At 40.8% G+C, this 18,554-nt stretch overlaps 1 protein-coding gene across 1 annotated transcript; it reads left to right on the top strand.

Annotated features, from left to right (window-relative positions):
• The first annotated feature begins 13,848 nt into the window (after positions 1-13,848).
• LOC132371373 (olfactory receptor 6B1) lies at positions 13,849-14,784 on the top strand. Its single transcript, XM_059932613.1, has one exon. It carries the CDS (start codon positions 13,849-13,851, stop codon positions 14,782-14,784), a length of 936 nt encoding a protein of 311 aa, XP_059788596.1.
• Positions 14,785-18,554: the final 3,770 nt, after the last annotated feature.

Genomic DNA, 18,554 nt, shown 5'->3' with positions numbered 1-18,554 from the left:
TCAAAACAGCAAATAAGCTGGCAAAAACTTTTGGAATTAACTTTTGTAGAACTCTGAAATCTAGTAAAAAATTGACTACAAAAAGGGGAAAGACTAATAAAGACTGAAACTGCTGCATTTTGGTAAAATAGTGCTGGGGCATTTCAATTACCCACTTATTACCTCTCACCTCCCATATTGGTGACAGCCATGGATGTGACAGTCTATACTCCTGGTGGAGGTTGCTAGTAAAAAACAGCAATCTGGACCTTATTGTCAAAGAATTTTGGTTGTTTCAACTTACTGGCAGCTACCTGAAGGGCTGACATAAAGGCTTACCTTTGTTTCACTGACTCAGTGTTCTTAGGGCTGGCATGGCTTTCCATGTGGCGTTTGCAGAAAGTATTTAAAGGCAAAAGTATTGCAGCCTGACACTAGGGTTAACAGTCGAGACAGCCAATAGCCAGACTGAAAAGATTGGGAAGGAAGAGGCTGGAAAAGGATATATATAGGAGAATAAGGGCTTTTAAAACCTCAGGTACATGCCAGGGAATTGAGAAGGCTTCAGGCATGCTCAAGGCTGGAGTCATGCTTAGAAAAAGGCTGAGAAGGCCCAAGGATTTCGCCTCTGGGTGACCTTCAGGCTCTGCAGGAAGTGAAGACTAAGATATATATACGTCCTGGGTAAGTGTCTAAAGCATGCCTCAAGCAGAATCAAATGTCCATCAAGTGGTGAATAGATAACAAACAGGGTAATATCCATATACTGGGATACCACTTAGAAATAAAAAAGTGAACTGTCCTTTACAATTAAAAAATCCGGACATAACAGAACAGATACAAGAACACACCGAAAAAAAAGAAAAACATAGCCAAGGAACCTCAGGACCTGAGGGACAACACAACAATGAGTTCCCTGGGTTTCCTTAGTGCTTCCCACATATCCTGGACAGAGATCTGCAAAGTTCTCCAACCTGGAACTGCCAACAAGGTATAAAAAAACAGCTCCAAGAAAAGCCTGTATAGCTGAATTCTAGGATAAGATAGTGTCAGCATGTCATGGAACATAGCCGGTTTGTATCTGATGAACATCTCCAACCTATTTGGGATGATTTTTATGAAATTCGGACCCTAAACATGCTGTATAAAGGCTCACAGACACAGTAATTCATAGAATTACTAGACGGACATTCCCTGTCTTTGGAGGAGAAGTGTGCTCCCCCTTTTCAGTCTCCCTGGCACACTGCCACCACAACAGGTGACCAGAACCTGGTTAGTGCAGTTATTGTTTGGTGGACGCTCTGCCATTTCTTTCCATTACTGACCACAACATCATGATAGATTTAAAATCCATTTTGGAAAATTGTGGATGATATCAAATGAAACATTTTGGGGGATGGCAGAGTTTGCTAGGATTTTGAGATAAATAGGGGTCAGGGATTTGAAAGAAGTGCCTTATTTTTATTTGTTGCAATTTGGTTTTTATACTTCAGCCCTAAAAGATAAACTATGTTAAAGGCTGCTTAATTACCATAAACACATGTGGCAGACTGAATTGCTTATAACTGCCAATATTTCCGTTTATCATTTCATGAAACCCCAGTGAATTTGACAGCTTTTCTTTCTGTGAGGGTACTTAAGAGTTCATCAGATTACAGAGAAATGATTTTAGTAAACTAGAGTTTTGTCCCAGAACATGAAATATTGGTCAAATGGTTCCCAAAGGCAGCTGACAAAGTAATAATGATCCCATCATGATAAATTTATTTAGCACACAATTATGGCACAAGCATTTAAAACAAAAACTTTTATTTAAAATTTTACTGAAGTCTAGCAATATGTTTACTTTGGATATTAATATCTCCCCTGGAGTGCTGATATGATTGTCCTGTTTCAAGCAACTGAAGATTGAATAATAATTGAAAATCTATAAATAGATTTAAAAGTAGTACTTTTACTTCTCTTCGTGTTTCAGCAAAGAATAAATTCAAATGTGGTTCTTCTCAAAACATGTAGCCATGAGTGAATTTCTTTCCCCTGTGGAACTAATATTGTATAAAATAAGTAAGACTGTACAATAGGCAAATAGAAATTTCTCATGGCTCCCATGAGAGGCCTGAACTGCCATTGTCAAAGTACTTTTCTCTTGGGTGTTTGCAGAGATGTAGGGCAAAGTCTTGAAACCATATAAAGCCCTCAGAAGCCAAAGATCTTCACAGCTTGGTGTGCCTAAGACCACTGCAGCTTCCACCAGGAAGGCAGTGGGTGCTCTGGCCCCAGGGTGCTAGGATGGTCATCCTGGTGCCGCATTAGGCACAGATGTGGTCCTGGTGCCCAGGGCTCACCTCTCATCTAGTCCTGGCGATCAGTTTGGAAGCAGTTGGGTAATCTGTGCCCTTTCACACTTGTAGGTTTTAGAGAGTGGGTTCCTCACAGCTATTCAATACCTGAACCTTTCTTTTCTACTTCTTCCTATTTTAGATCAGTGAAGAATTTCTTTTCACATTCTACCCCCTCAGAGGCTGCTGAGCCGAGGTAAGTGTCCCCTCTCAGAACATCACTTTCTAACGATACAGGCACCTCTGTTTCAGGTTCATATGGCACGGCAATGTTTAAATCCAAAACTTTAATTCTGTTATCATGCTTCTCCCTCCTACCCACCCTCAATCTCCAGCAATCAGTCAGGGTGATAATCTCATCTTCTGAACTCCAAGTACAGCCATATATGCAGTGAGCAGAGAGAACACATTCCCTCTACTACTTTCGAGGGGCATCTCTTGAAGTTGGGTCAGAAACAAGCACATCCGGTTCTGATCCCAACCTACAGATTCCTATTATGCCTTCTGACATCCATGTACTGCAGGCCGCTGCATCTTCCCGGCAATTCATTTGTGATGGTGGCTACAAAAACTGCTGTTGTCTTGACAGGGAAGGAGGTTATATTTTTATCAAATTTTAATTACTTGGAATCTACTCTTGTACAGAATCCAGACAGAATTAAAAGAGAGTGGATACACAGCAGGCACAAGAACGGAGAGAAAAAGCTAAGGTGTTTGATTCTAGATCATTGGTAAAAATCTCAAATGAGGGGGTAACAAGTTTGAGTTCACTGTAGTGGAGTAGCAACTGCTATGAGTGAAAAGGTCTACAAAGTTTATGGTAAGATAATACATTGACAACACATATAGTCAATTCCTCCTATTTGTGTGCAATAATTAGTGCTTATGCACTCTTCACTTAGTTGATGAGAAAGAGGGAAGTCTTTTGTTGAGCTTCCTCTAGGAGTGCAGAGTTACTTGTATAACTTATGAGCAGGTATGTCTAAATATGTTTGTCTTTTTTCTTTAACAAATATTGTAACGGGGGTGATTTTTCTTTTTTGTGTGTGTCTTTAAGAGTGTGTCTGTAAAGTATGAGGGTGTATTCCAACTAGTGTCTTAATCTCTGATTTGGCAACCCGGATGCATCCAAATCCACCCCCCCTTCACATCAAAAACCAGGGTGGAATGTGAGGACGCTATCAGCTGCTGAAAAACGTTCAATGATTACTTATTGTCTGTAATACGGGATAATTCTTAAATCCCGTAGTATTTCATATGAAGGTCTCCATAATCTGGTCCTTAATATTATTTTATCTCTCCTCTCTCTCTCTCTCCCCCACCTCCTTTCTCTCGCTCTCCTGTCCCCGCTTTTCTCTCTCTCCTTTTCTGTTCATTAATTAACTTGCCCACTCACAGAGCAGGTAAATCTTAATGAGTTGCTTCCCTGAAAATGTCAGGCTATTTCCTATCTCTATGCCTTTGTTCACTCTGATTCATCTGCCTAAAATGCCTCATCCTCTAACTTATTTATATTTTAAGACTCAATCTAATGATTATCTCTTCTCTGATACATTTACCAGGCATTTCTATATGTTCATTGCTGTTTTATATGTGTGATTAAATATGTATCTGTGTCACATTTCTTAAAATTTGAGCTCATCTATAATAGCCTGTGCCTATAATGAAATTTCAGTACAGTTAGAGAACATTTCCTAAAGTTATCAGAAATTTTAAATATAAAAAAGGTGTCGAGGGCAAAATCTGGTATTCCTTATCTGTACATGAGACAGCCTAGTGGTTGAGACTATGCTTTTGTAGTCAGACAGACCATGGCTTCACTGTAATTCTGATTTCTTCACTCTCAAACTTGGAAATGTTACTTAATCAGTCTAAACTACAGTGTCCTCTGTGAAATCAGAGTAACAATACCTCACTGGTTTGTTTTGTAGATTAAATGGGATAGTCAAAAAATACTTAGCAAATTTCCCAGCACCTAGCAATAATTGATAAATTATTATTAGAGAATATTCTGGACTGATTGTTCAGGCTTCATGTTAAAACTCGTCAAAACAAAACCCTACCAAATTCGTGCCCATTGCCATCTCTTCAACTCTGAGGAAATGTCCATAAACATCCCAAGTTTTACCCATCATAGTAAATGGCACACTTCCATATAATAAGCCGTATACCTGAGATTCCTCCTTGATTTCTCTCTTCTCTTACCTCCCATATTTAATCCATCAGTTACCATTAAAGATGCTTCTAAAATGGATCTGCAGTGCACTCACTTCCCTGAAACCACTGCTTTCAAGGTTACTGTCACCTTCCCCGAGCACCCAGCAACAGTCTCACAACTCCCACTCTTGCCTCCCTAGAATCTTTTGCAATGACAAAGTTATCTTTCCAAGCATGAATCATTCCGAACCCCTGTTCAGCTTGAATCCTTTCACTTGCTTCTCATTGTATTTTCTTTAACATCTTTATTGGAGTAAAATTGCTTTACAATGGTGTGTTAGTTTCTGCTGTATAACAAAGTGAATCAGCTATACATATACATATATCCCCATATCCCCTCCCTCTTGCGTCTCCCTCCCACCCTCCCTACCCCACCCCTCTAGGTGGTCACAAAGCACCGAGCTGATCTCACTGTGTTATGCGGCTGCTTCCCACTAGCTATCTGTTTTACATTTGGTCGTATATATAAGTCCATGCCACTCTCTCACAACCACTTTTTTTTTAGGTTCCATATATATGGGTTAGCATACGGTATTTGTTTTTCTCTTTCTGATTTACTTCACCCTGTGTGACAGACTCTAGATCCATCCACCTCACTACAAATAACTCAATTTCATTTCTTTTTATGGCTGAGTAATATTCCATTGTGTATATGGGCCACACCTTCGTTATCCATTCATCTGTCGATGGACACTTAGGTTGCTTCCATGTCCTGGCAACTGTAAATAGAGATGCAGTGAACATTGTGGTACATGACTCTTTTTGAATTATGGTTTTCTCAGGGTATATGCCCAGTAGTGGGATTGCTAGGTCGTATGGTAGTTCTATTTTTAGTTTTTTAGGGAACCTCCATACTGTTCTCCATAGTGGCTGTATGACTTTACATTCCCACCAACAGTGCAAGAGGGTTCCCTTTTCTCCACACCCTCTCCAGCATTTATTGTTTGTAGATTTTTTGATGATGGCCATTCTGACCGGTGTGAGCTGATATCTCATTGTAGTTTTCATTTGCATTTCTCTAATGATTAGTGATGTTGAGCATCCTTTCATGTGTTTGTTGGCGATCTGTATATCTTCTTTGGAGAAATGTCTATTTAGATCTTCTGCCAATTTTTGGATGGAGTTGTTTGTTTTTGTGATACTGAGCTGCATGAGCTGCCTGTATATTTTGGAGACTAATCCTTTGTCAGTTGCTTCATTTGCAAATATTTTCTCCCATTCTGAGGGTTCTCTTTTCATCTTGTTTATGGTTTCCTTTGCTGTGCAAAAGCTTTTAAGTTTCATTAGGTCCCCTTTGTTTATTTCTGTTTTTATTTCCATTTCTCTAGGAGATGGGTCAAAAAGGATCTTGCTGTGATTTATGTCATAGAGTGTTCTACCTATGTTTTCCTGTAAGAGTTTTATAGTGTCTGGCCTTACATTTAGGTCTTTAATCCATTTTGAGTTTATTTTTGTGCGTGGTGTTAGGGAATGTTCTAATTTCATTCTTTTACTTGTAGATTTCCAGTTTTCCTGGCACCACTTACTGAAGAAGCTGTCTTTTCTCCATTGTATATTCTTTCCTCCTTTATCAAAGATAAGGTGACCATATGTGTGTGGGTTTATCCCTGGGCTTTGTATCCTGATCCATTGATCTATATTTCTGTTTTTGTGCTAGTACCACACTGTCTTGATTACTGTAGCTTTGTAGTATAGTCTGAAGTCAGGGAGCCTGATTCCTCCAGCTCCGTTTTTCTTTCTCAAGATTGCTTTGGCTATTCGGGGCCTTTTGTGTTTCCATACAGATTGTGAAATTTTTTGTTCTAGTTCTGTGAGAAATGCCATTGGTAGTTTGATAGGGATTGCATTGACTCTGTAGATTGCTTTGGGTAGTAGAGTCATTTTCACAATGTTGATTCTTCCAATCCAAGAACATGGTCTATCTCTCCATCTGTTTGTATCATCTTTCACTTCTTTCATCAGTGTCTTATAGTTTTCTGCATACAGGTCTTTTGTCTCCTCCGGTAGGTTTATTCCTAGGTAGTTTATTCTTTTTGTTGCAATGGTAAATGGGAGTGTTCCCTTAATTTCTCTTTCAGACTTTTCATCATTAATGTATAGGAATGCAAGAGATTTCTGTGCATTAATTTTGTATCCTGCTACTTTACCAAATTCATTGATTAGCTCTAGTAGTTTTCTGGTAGCATCTTTGGGATTCTCTATGTATAGTATCATGTTATCTGCAAACAGTGACAGCTTTACTTCTTCTTTTCTAGTTTGGATTCCTTTTATTTATTCTTCTTCTCTGATTGCTCTGGCTAAAACTTCCAAAACTATTGTGAATAATAGTGATGAGAGTGGGCAACCTTGTCTTATTCCCGATCTTGGAAATGGTTTCAATTTTTTCACCATTGAGAACAATGTTGGCTGTGGGTTTGTCATATATGGCCTTTATTATGTTGAGATAAGTTCCCTCTGTGCCTACCTGTGGAGAGGTTTTATCATAAATGGGTGTTGAATTTTGTTGAAAGCTTTTTCTCCATCTATTGAGATGATCATATGGTTTTTCTCCTTCAGTTGGCTAATATGGTGTATCACATTGATTGATTTGCATATATTGAAGAATCCTTGCATTCCTGGAATAAACCCCACTTGATCATGGTGTATGATCCTTTTAATGTGCTGTTGGATTCTGTTTGCTAGTATTTTGTTGAGGATTTTTGCATCTATGTTCATCAGTGATATTGGCCTGTAGTTTTCTTTCTTTGTGACATCTTTGTCTGGTTTTGGTATCAGGGTGATGGTGGCCTTGTAGAATGAGTTTGGGAGGGTTCCTCCCTCTTCTATATTTGGGAAGAGTTTGAGAAGGATAGGTATTAGCTCTTCTCTAAATGTGTGATAGAATTTGCCTGTGAAGCCATCTGGTCCTGGGCTTTTGTTAGTTGGAAGATTTTTAATCACAGTTTCAATTTCAGGGCTTGTGATTAGTCTGTTTATATTTTCTATTTCTTCCTGGTTCAGTCTCACGAGGTTGTCCTTTTCTAAGAATGTGTCCATTTCTTCCAGGTTGTCCATTTTATTGGCATATAGTTGCTTGTAGTAATCTCTCATGGTCCTTTGTATTTCTGCAGTGTCAGTTGTTACTTCTCTTTTTTCATTTCTAATTCTGTTGATTTGAGTCTTCTCGCTTTATTTTGTGATGAATCTGGCTAGTGGTTTATCAATTTCCTTTATCTTCTCAAAGAACCAGTTTTTTGTTTTATTGACCTTAGCTATTGTTTCTTCATTTCTTTTTAATTTATTTCTGATCTGATCTTTATTATTTTTTTCCTTCTGCTAACTTTGGGGTTTGTTCTTCTTTCTCTAACTGCTTTACGTGTAAGGTTAGGTTGTTTTTTGAGATGTTTCTTGTTTCTTGTGGTACGGTTGTATTGCTATAAACTTCCCTCTTAGAACTGTTTTGCTGCCTCCCATAGGTTTTGGGTCATCGTGTTTTCATTGTCATTTGTTTCTATGTATTTTTTGATTTCCTCTTTGATTTCTTCAGTGATCTCTTGGTTATTTAGTATTGTATTGTTTACCCTCCATGTGTTTGTATTTTTTACAGATTTTTTTTCCTGTAATTGACATGTATTTTCATAGCATTGTGGTCAGAAAAGATACTTGATACGATTTCAATTTTCTTAAATTTACCAAGGCTTGATTTGTGACCCAAGATATGATCTATCCTGGATAATGTTCCATGAGCACTTGAGAAGAAAGTGTATTCTGTTGTTTTTGGATAGAATGTCCTATAAATATCAAGTCCATCTTGTTTAATGTATCATTTAAAGCTTGTGTTTCCTTATTTATTTTGATTTTGGATAATCTATCCATTGGTGAAAGTGGGGTGTTAAAGTCCCCTACTGTGATTGTGTTACTGTTGATTTCCCCTTTTATGGCTGTTAGCATTAGCCTTAAGTACTGAAGTGCTCCTATGTTGGGTGAATAAATATTTACAATTGTTATATCTTCCTCTTGGATTGATCCCTTGATCATTATGTAGTGTCCTTCTTTGTCTCTTGTAATAGTCTTTATTTTCTTTTTTCTTTTTTTTTTTTAAGTTTTATTGATTGATTGATTGATTGATTGCTATGTTGGGTCTTCGTTTCTGTGCCAGGGCTTTTTCTAGTTGCAGCAAGCGGGGGCCACTCTTCATCGCGGTGCGCGGGCCTCTCACTATCGTGGCCTCTCTTGTTGCGGAGCACAGGCTCCAGACGCACAGGCTCAGTAGTTGTGGCTCACAGGCCTAGTTGCTCCGTGGCATGTGGGATCTTCCCAGACCAGGGCTCGAACCCGTGTCCCCTGCATTGGCAGGCAGATTCTCAAGCACTGCGCCACCAGGGAAGCCCCTAGTCTTTATTTTAAAGTCTACTTTGTCTGATATGAGAATTGCTACTCCAGCTTTCTTTTGTTTTCCATTTGCATGGAATATCTTTTTCCATCCCCTCACTTTCAGTCTGTATGTATCCCTAGATCTGAAGTAGGTCTCTTGTAGATATCATATATATGGGTCTTGTTTGTGTATCCATTCAGCCAGTCTGTGTCTTCTGGTTGGAGCATTTAATCCATTTACATTTAAGGTAGTTTTCAATATGTGTGTTCCTATTACCATTTTCTTAATTGTTTTGGGTTTGTTATTGTAGGTCTTTTCCTTCTCTTGTGTTTCCTGCCTAGAGAAGTTCCTTTAGCATTTGTTGTAAAGCTGGTTTGGTGGTGCTGAATTGTCATATCTTTTGCTTGTCTGTAAAGGTTTAAATTTCTCTGTCGAATCTGAATGAGATCCTTGCTGGGTAGAGTAATCTTGGTTGTACGTTTTTCCTTTTCATAACTTGAAATATGTCCTGCCACTCCCTTCTGGCTTGCAGAGTTTCTGCTGAAAGATCAGCTGTTAACCTTATGGGGATTCCCTTGTATGTTATTTGTTGCTTTTCCCTTGTTGCTTTTAATATTTCTTCTTTGTATTTTATTTTTGATAGCTTGATTAATATGTGTCTTCGTGTGTTTCTCCTTGGATTTATCCTGTATGGGACTCTCTGTGCTTCCTGGACTTGATTGATTATTTCCTTTCCCATATTAGGGACATTTTCAACTGTAATCTCTTCAGATATTTTCTCAGTCCCTTTCTTTTTATCTTCGTCTTCTGGGACCCCTATAATTCGAATGTTGGTGCATTTAATGTTGTCTCAGAAGTCTCTGAGACTGTCCTCAATTCTTTTCATTTTTTTTTTTTTTATTCTGCTCTGCAGTAGTTATTTCCACTATTTTATCTTCTAGGTCAATTATCCATTCTTCCACTCAGTTTTTCTGCTATTTATTCCTTCTAGAAAATTTTTAATTTCATTTATTGTGTTGTTCATCATTGTTTGTTTGCTCTTTAGTTCTTCTAGGTCCTTGTTAAACGTTTCTTGTATTTTCTCCATTCTATTTCCAAGATTTTGGATCCTCTTTACTATCATTATTCTGAATTCTTTTTCAGGTAGACTGCCTATTTCCTCTTCATTTGTTTGGTCTGGTGGGCTTTTACCTTGCTCCTTCATCTGCTGTGTATTTCTTGTCTTCTCATTTTGCTTAACTTACTGTGTTTGGGGTCTCCTTTCTGCAGGCTGCAGGTTCATAGTTTCCATTGTTTTTGGTGTCTGCCCCCAGTGGGTAAGCTTGGTTCAATGGGTTGTGTAGGCTTCCTGGTTGAGGGGACTTGTGCCTGTGTTCTGGTGGATGAGACTGGAACTTGTCTTTCTGGTGGGCAGGACCACGTCCAGTCGTATGTTTTGTGGTGTCCATAAACTTAGTATGATTTTAGGCAGCCTCTCTGCTAATGGGTTGGTTCATGTTCCTGTCTTGCTAGTTGTTTGGCATAGGGTGCCCTGTACTGTCACTTGCTGGTCGTTGAGTGGAGCTGGGTCTTCGTGCTGAATTGGAGATCTCTGAGAGACCTTTCGCTGTTTGATATTACTTGGGGCCGGGCGGTCTCTGGTGGACCAATGTCCTGAACTTGGCTCTCCCACCTCACAGGCTCAGGCCTGACACCCGGCTGGAGCACCAAGACTCTGTCAGCTCCGCGGCTCAGAAGAAAAGGGAGAAAAAAAAGAAAGAAAGAAAAAAGAAAGAAAAAAAAATTTTTTTTTAAAAAGTATTATTAAAAATAAAAAAGTAATTAAAAAAAAAGGAGAGAGCAACCAACCCAAAAACAAATCTACCAATGATAACAAGCGCTAAAAACTATACTAAAAAAATAAAAACTGACAAACAGAACCCAGGACAAATGGTAAAAGCAGAGCTGTAGAGACAAAATCACACAAAGAAGCATACACATACACACTCATAAAAGGAGAAAAAGGAAAAAAAAAATATATATATATATAAAAAAAGGAAGAGAGCAGCAAAACCAATAAACAAATCTACCAGTGGTAATAAGGATAATAAACTCTAAATACTAAACTAAGATAGACATAAAACCAGAAACAATTTAGATGCAGAAAGCAAACCCCAAGTCTACAGTTGCTCCCAAAGTCTACCACCTCAATTTTGGGATGATTCATTGTCTATTCAGGTATTCCACAGATGCAGGGTGCATCAAGTTGACTGTGGAGACTTAATCCGATGCTCCTGAGGCTGCTGGGAGAGATTTCCCTTTCTCGTCTTTGTTCTCACAGCTCCGGGGGTTCAGCTTTGGATTTGGCCCCGCCTCTGCGTGTAGCTTGCCTGAGGGCGTCTGTTCCCGCCCAGACAGGACGGGTTAAAATAGCACCTGATTAGGGGGCTCTGGCTCACTCAGGCCAGAGGGAGGGAGGGGTAAAGAATGCAGGATGAACCTGCAGTGACAAAGGCCAGCGTGCTGTTGCAACAGCCTGAGGCGCGCCGTGCGTTCTCCAGGGGAAGTTGTCCCTGGATCTCGGGAAGCTAGCAGTGGCGGGCTGCACAGGCTCCCTGGAGGGGCGGTGTGGAGAGTGACCTGTGCTCGCACACAGGCTTCTTGGTGGCTGCAGCAGCAGCCTTAGGGTTTCATGCCCATCTCTGGTGTCCATGCTGATAGCCACGGCTCACGCCCGTCTCTGGAGCTCATTTAGGCAGTGTTCTGAATCCCCTCTCCTTGTGCACCCCGAAACAATGGTCTCTTGCCTCTTAGGCAGTTCCAGACATTTTCCCGGACTCCCTCCCAGCTAGCTGTGGCGCACTAGGCTGTGTTCACACAGCCAACCCCAGTCCTCTCCCTGGGATCTGACCTCCGACGCCTGAGCCTCAGCTCCCAGCCCCCTCGTGCCCTGGCAGGTGAGCATACAATCCTCTTGGGCTGGTGAGTGCTGGTCGGCACTGATTCTCTGTGCGGGAATCTCTCTGCTTTGCCCTCTGCACCCCTGTTGCTGTGCTCTCCTCCGTGGCTCTGAAGCTTCCCCCCATCTCTGCCAGTGAAGGGGCTTCCTAGTGTGTGGAAACCTTTCCTCCTTCACAGCTCCCTCCCACTAGTGCAGGTCCCGTTCCTATTCTTTTGTCTCTGTTTTTCCTTTTTTCTTTTGCCCTGCCCAGGTACGTGGGGAGTTGCTTGCCTTTTGGGAAATTTGAGGTCTTCTGCCAGCGTTCAGTAGGTGTTCTGTAGGAGTTGTTCCACATGTAGATGTATTTTTGATTTATTTGTGGGGAGGAAGGTGATCTCCGCATCTTACTCCTCCGCCATCTTGGAGCTATCTCTCTCATTGTCTTTAGACCACTGTTCGGATCCCCTGTTATGACCTATGGGGTCTTGCACATGCTGGCCCTGCCCACCTTTCCTACCTATTCCTGTGCTCCCTCCCCCATCCATCACAGCACAGCACTGGCCTCATCTCAGTGCAGCTCTCTCCCACCTCACTCATCAATGGGCTGGGGCCCTGGCATCCTTCTCTCTCTAAATGTTACCTCCCCAGAGATCAGAGAGACCTTCCCCAGTCACATGAGTATCATGTTCAGTTTTTTAACCTTTGTAGAAAATGTCTCATATTTTATTATGTATTTCTTTTTGTTTGCTTATTTTATAAAAAATCTCCTCCGAGAGACTCTCACCTCTACCCCCAAGGACTTAAATCTCCCCAAGAGGAAGCTCAGGTATGCTCACCATTCTGCTTGGCCCATAGCACTTACTCTCCTCACTGCTATTAGTCCATCCCTACCTTTTAATGCCCTAACATGGGGTAAGAGCCCTTTCACACTTACTGTCATTTAGAGTTTATATAAAATTTTATTTACATTATTTCATTTGGGTTTTGATCCACATTGACATAAGCTAAATAAATATTAATATTCACATTTGCAGAAGAGGCAATTGGGTTTCAGAGAGGATAAGATTTCAAGGTTCATATAGCAATCTATGGGCAAACCTGGTACTTGACTGAGGTCCAGGTTTTTTTTTTTTAAAGAATTTCACTTTTTATTTATTTATTTATTTATATTTTTGGCTGTGTTGGGTCTTCGTTTCTGTGCACGGGCTTTCTCTAGTTGCGGCAAGCGGGGGCCACTCTTCATTGCGGTGTGCAGGCCTCTCACTATCGCGGCCTCTCTTGTTGCGGAGCACAGGCTCCAGACGCGCAGGCTCAGTAGTTGTGGCTCACGGGCTTAGTTGCTCCGTGGCATGTGGGATCTTCCCAGACCAGGGCTCGAACCCGTGTCCCCTGCATTGGCAGGCAGATTCTCAACCACTGCGCCACCAGGGAAGCCCGAGGTCCAGGTTTTTAATACTGAAAAGCTGAACTCTCCTCATCTCACCTTCTCATGCACCTCACAGAATATGACAGGCTTCACTCTATCTCCGTGGATTGTAGAGGGAAAAAAGTATTGGTATGTGAGGGATAAATGAATTGTAAAGGTAGAATTTCCAGAGCTCTGGGTGGATGAAAGGCCAAGAAAGCCAGGTGTATCCTTTAGAATTGGCAATGGTAACATGGAACATGGCGGTTTAATACTGTTTAATTTGGGTGTGGTTGTGAAGGGCAGTGTAGAATATTAGATAGAGCATGTTGTTTAGACTTGGACTTGAATGTGATTCCTGCCCTGCTGCCAGTGGGAATGTGGTTAAGTAACTTAATACCTTTCCAAAGCTCAGTTTCTTCATTACTAAGATGGGTATAATAACATGTATAAAGAGGCTGTGTGAGAATCAAATTACATTATGTGCATAATGTACTCAGTGTATGATCTAGCCTATAATATACTATTAAAACATGATATCTGTTACTGTTATTACTAGTCAGAGAAGGCAAAAGATGGAAGTCTGACCAAGTGATTTTTTTCCCCCAGGAGAGTTAAGCCCTGTGTCTCCAATATGGAAGTGGAGAACCAGACACGGGTCACCAGGTTCATTCTGGTGGCGTTTCCTGGGAACTGGGGTGTGCGTGCAACAGTGTTCCTCATGTTCCTCGTGGCCTATATTCTGACAGTGGCTGAAAAGGTGATCATCATCCTGTTGGTGCAGCAGAACCGGCCGCTGCACAAGCCCGTGTACTTCTTCCTGGCCAAGCTGTCCTTCTTGGAGACCTGGTACCTCTCTGTCACTGTACCCACGGTGCTGTTTAGTTTTTGGTCCGTGAGCAGCAGCATCTCCTTCACGCACTGTATGATACAACTTTACTTCTTCATTGCACTCATGTGCACAGAATGTGTGCTCCTGGCTGCCGTGGCCTACGGCTGTTATGTGGCCATCTGCCGCCCACTGCGCTACCCCACCATTATGAGCCATGGGCTCTGCTTCCTCCTGCCTCTTGGTTCCTGGACCAATGGCTTTGGCATCTCCTTGGCTAAGATCTACTTCATCTCTTGCCTCAGCTTCTGTGGCCCCAATGTCATCAATCATTTCTTCTGTGATATCTCTCCAGTACTTAGCCTCTCCTGCACAGACATGTCCACAGCTGAATCGGTGGACTTTGTCCTGGCACTGGCCATCTTCCTCTTGCCCCTCTCTCTCACTGTCCTGTCCTATGGATGCATTCTGGCCACCATCCTACGCATGCCCACAGGAAAGCAGGAGGCGTTTCCTACTTGTGCCTCCCACCTCGTGGTGGTCACCATCTTCTATTCAGCTACTATTTTCATGTATGTCTGGTCCCAAGCCATTCATGCCTTCAACATGAACAAAGTTATTTCCATCTTCTATGCCATTGTTACCCCTGCGCTTAACCCTTTCATTTATTGTCTAAGGAACCGAGAGGTCAGAGAGGCTCTGAAGAAACTGGCTTATTGCCAGGCCATCCGATCTGGCTAGTCTGTTACAATTGATTAGAAAGAAGTAATTTGATTTGGTGCCTGCTATTCCGTCCTCCATCCTTTCTCCTTTAATGCCTCACCTGGATATTACTCACGTTAATGTGACATCACCACATCCACATTAACCACGGGCTCTTGGCTGTGTCCTGAGGTCTGCATCAGTCTGTGTTCTAAGGGCATACCCCTTGAATAGAGAATTCTCTTTGGCTCTGATCCAAAATGGGGTTTCTACGACTGTGAGTAAATTCCTGAGTTAAGTGGGAGAGAGAGATGGCAGCATATGAATTAGCTGTTTTATCTAGCAAGCATTAAACACTTGGGGGAAACAGATTTGGTGACAGCTTCCTGACTTCTCAGTTTCCTGACTGAGACAGAGGTAGCAGCTGCTTTAACAATCCATTCTGGATATTATGCCAGGAGTCAATCTTGGTGGCAGAGACTAGAGACTGTTCCTCTACGCCTTTCAGCACTTTTTGTAAGCACCCACTTCCCTGTATTAAGTACCTTTCTGCCTCAAACAGCTGGAGTGCTTTCTGTTATCCGTAAGTGAACTGTACCTTTTTCAGTGATATTTTGTCTTCTTATATAACTTATTCAGTTGTTTTGTGTTGAATTTCATATTTGCCTCCTAGATGTCACAGTATGTTTATTTGTATCCTCTAGTGGATGAGCACATAATAGCTGATAAATAAATAAATATCATCTCATATATTATTTGCTAAAGGAAGCTTGCCCTCACAGTCCTCTTTTCTTCTGATCTCAGTGTTCCCTCATTCCTCTTCAGTTTTCTTTTACTTCCTCTGGGCTCACTCCCTCACCTCATATACAAATCACTAACCCAGTCTTAGGAATTGACAGATTTTCGTCCTATACCACAGTGTCTCTCAACTCTCCTACTTGTTTATCTGACACCCTACCCATGTACGCCTTACCTTTTTCATAAAATGAACCCACACACCTGCAGAAGGGCACATGGATATGCCCACTCTTGATTGGTAGTTCTGACAATGGCAAAGGGAGCTATACTTTAAGTTGTATTCAATATAACATGCTGACGTCAGTAGGAATTTAAGTCTTCCATTAGAGCAGTTTAAAATAGAATGGCTTTTATAATTTGCATCCTCTTTCACAAACAATACTTTCAAGAATGTTTTCTCTTTCTTTTGAAGTAAGAGGCATTAGGTGGGCTCTTTGCTGCATTTTACAAACTTCCAGAACAGAAGGAAGTAAATAATGAATAATCACAGACAGTGGGGAACAGAGGTCAAAACCCAGATCTGCTAACTCAAAGCACTAGGTCCTTTCTTAGCTCATGGGGTCTCCCCAGAGAGAAAACATGCTCCTTTAGCAAGCCTAGTGTGGAAGCCAATTGTACAGGGATGTGGTTGGAATCATCAATTACTATATCTAGAGAACTGTTAATAAAATAAAAATGGACACATGAAGTATACTCCTCAGGAAAGAAAGAAACAAAGGTAAAATGCAAACCTCTTTAGAGAATAAAGATACAAAAGGAAATGATTCTCATAATGGAAATGATTCAATGTTTGCTCCTAGAACATATTTTGGTCCCTTCATACACAAAAAAGTGGTTATAAACGTATTTCCATTTAAAACCCAAACATATAAAGATAAGTGATTATTTTTGAGATAATTCAGATGAATCAAAACATAACAGTAAAGTCATATAGGGCTCTGAAATGTGTACATGGAAAAACAGGCAAAGACATCTTTAGCAGGAATCAGTAAATGAGGGGTGTAAACAACCAACTGGTTGCTGACAATCTGAGTTTTAGTCCCAGATATATTTTTGTCATGTGAGCTGGAGCAAACCATCTAAACTCTCTGAACAAGATTCCTCACGTGTAAAATAGGAATAATAATGCTTACTCTGCTTCCTTTACGCAGTGGTCTTGAAGATCACCTGGCATGATGCAAAAGATCTTGATTGTTAAAAATCTGGACCAGTGTGAGACCTAAGCAAACTGAAGGTTGGTTAGGGTTTACATGAGGAAACTGGTGGGGAAGGTTGTGCCCTCAACCTGTCTGAAACTGTCCACACTGCCTGAGCTTCATGTATATAAGCTGGGAGACTCCCGATGGAAGGGGATGCTTGTTTCTTTATTATTTTCAGAAGTGTCTGAATGAGAGAGAGCGTGGAAGTAGAATTTCTTCATAAATTCTATTGTGTTTCAAAGAGCAGATGGGAATCAGCAAAATGTAGCCTTGACCTCTTTGTGAGAAGAATATCTAAATGCATGGCCTCCGAAAAGTAGACGGTACAGATCAGACCAATATGGGAATCAGCCTCAGCAGAGAGAAGATGTTTAATAGCAGTGTAATGGATAAATGCACACAGAAGAGAGCTATTTGTAAGGTGAGATGCATAAAGCAAGTGACAAGTTTTGACCCAGCCTGCGTGGGTTTAGGTAACCATAATATAAACTCTGGTAGTCAGTTTTAGCAGTTTACCCTGAGACTAATCCCTCAGGATTTAGATATAATCAACCAAGCTTATAAGAAGCTTCATCAAATAAAAAAATATTACTTATACATGCAGTATATTTATTTATTTATTTATTTATTTATTTCTATATGGCTGTGCTGGGTCTTCGTTTCTGTGCAAGGGCTTTCTCCAGTTGCGGCAAGTGGGGGCCACTCTTCATCGCAATGCACGGGCCTCTCACTATCACGGCTTCTCTTGTTGCGGAGCACAGGCTCCAGACGCGCAGGCTCAGTAATTGTGGCTCACGGGCCTAGCTGCTCTGCGGCATGTGGGATCTTCCCAGACCAGGGCTCGAACCCGTGTCCCCTGCATTGGCAGGCAGATTCTCAACCACTGCGCCACCAGGGAAGCCCTACACGCAGTATATTTTTAAGGGGACTATATTAATTAGCTCATTCAACTAGTATTTATTGAGTATCTACTATGTACTAGGCACAAGTGATAGGGATATAACAATAACAAAACACAAAAACTTGTCACCCTCGTAGGTAGGAACAGATAGCAGACAATATATTTGTACATTTATAATACATACATACATACATACATACATAATGTAGTGGGTTGAATGGTGGTTCCCAAAATATATGTCCACATCCTCAACTTGGAACTTGTGATTATGAATTTATTTGGAAAAAAGCGTCTTTGAAATGTAATTAAATTAAAGATATCTAAATAAGATCATCCTGGATTATCTGGGTGGACCCTAAATCCAATGACATGTTTCTCTAAGAGAGAGAAGGAGAGAAGACTGAGGGAAAGGCCATGTGAAGATAGATGGAGGCAGAGACTGGAGTTATGATGCCATAAACCAAGGAATGCTTGGAGCCGCCAACAACTGGAAAAGGCAGGGAAAGATTCTGCCCTAGAACTTTCAAAGGAGGCACCAGATTTTGGACCTCTGACCGCCATCATTGTAAGAAAATAAACTTGTGGTTTTAAGCTATCAAGTTTGTTGTAATTAACAAATTAGTTTTAATTAATTAACAAATTAGTTAATACTGTAACAACAGTAGCCCTAGGAAACAAATATGTATACCAATTCAGGTGGCAAGAGTGCTATGGGGAAAACAGTGTATGGAAGAGTACTGGAAAGTGCTGGTGGAGATTTGAAATTTTACTTTATTTTATTTTTTTGTTTCATATTGTAGAAGGATATTTATTGTCATGGGGAAAATTTCATGTAATACATTAAGTAAAAATTGTGGGCCATTGAACTTTTATCTGTTTTATACATATTGGTGTATATATGTCAATCCCAA

Source organism: Balaenoptera ricei, chromosome 9 (assembly GCF_028023285.1).
Source record: "Balaenoptera ricei isolate mBalRic1 chromosome 9, mBalRic1.hap2, whole genome shotgun sequence".
NCBI classification, from domain to species: domain Eukaryota; kingdom Metazoa; phylum Chordata; class Mammalia; order Artiodactyla; family Balaenopteridae; genus Balaenoptera; species Balaenoptera ricei.
Note: the sequence above shows the minus strand (reverse complement) of the source record. Positions and strands in the feature narration are given on the sequence as shown.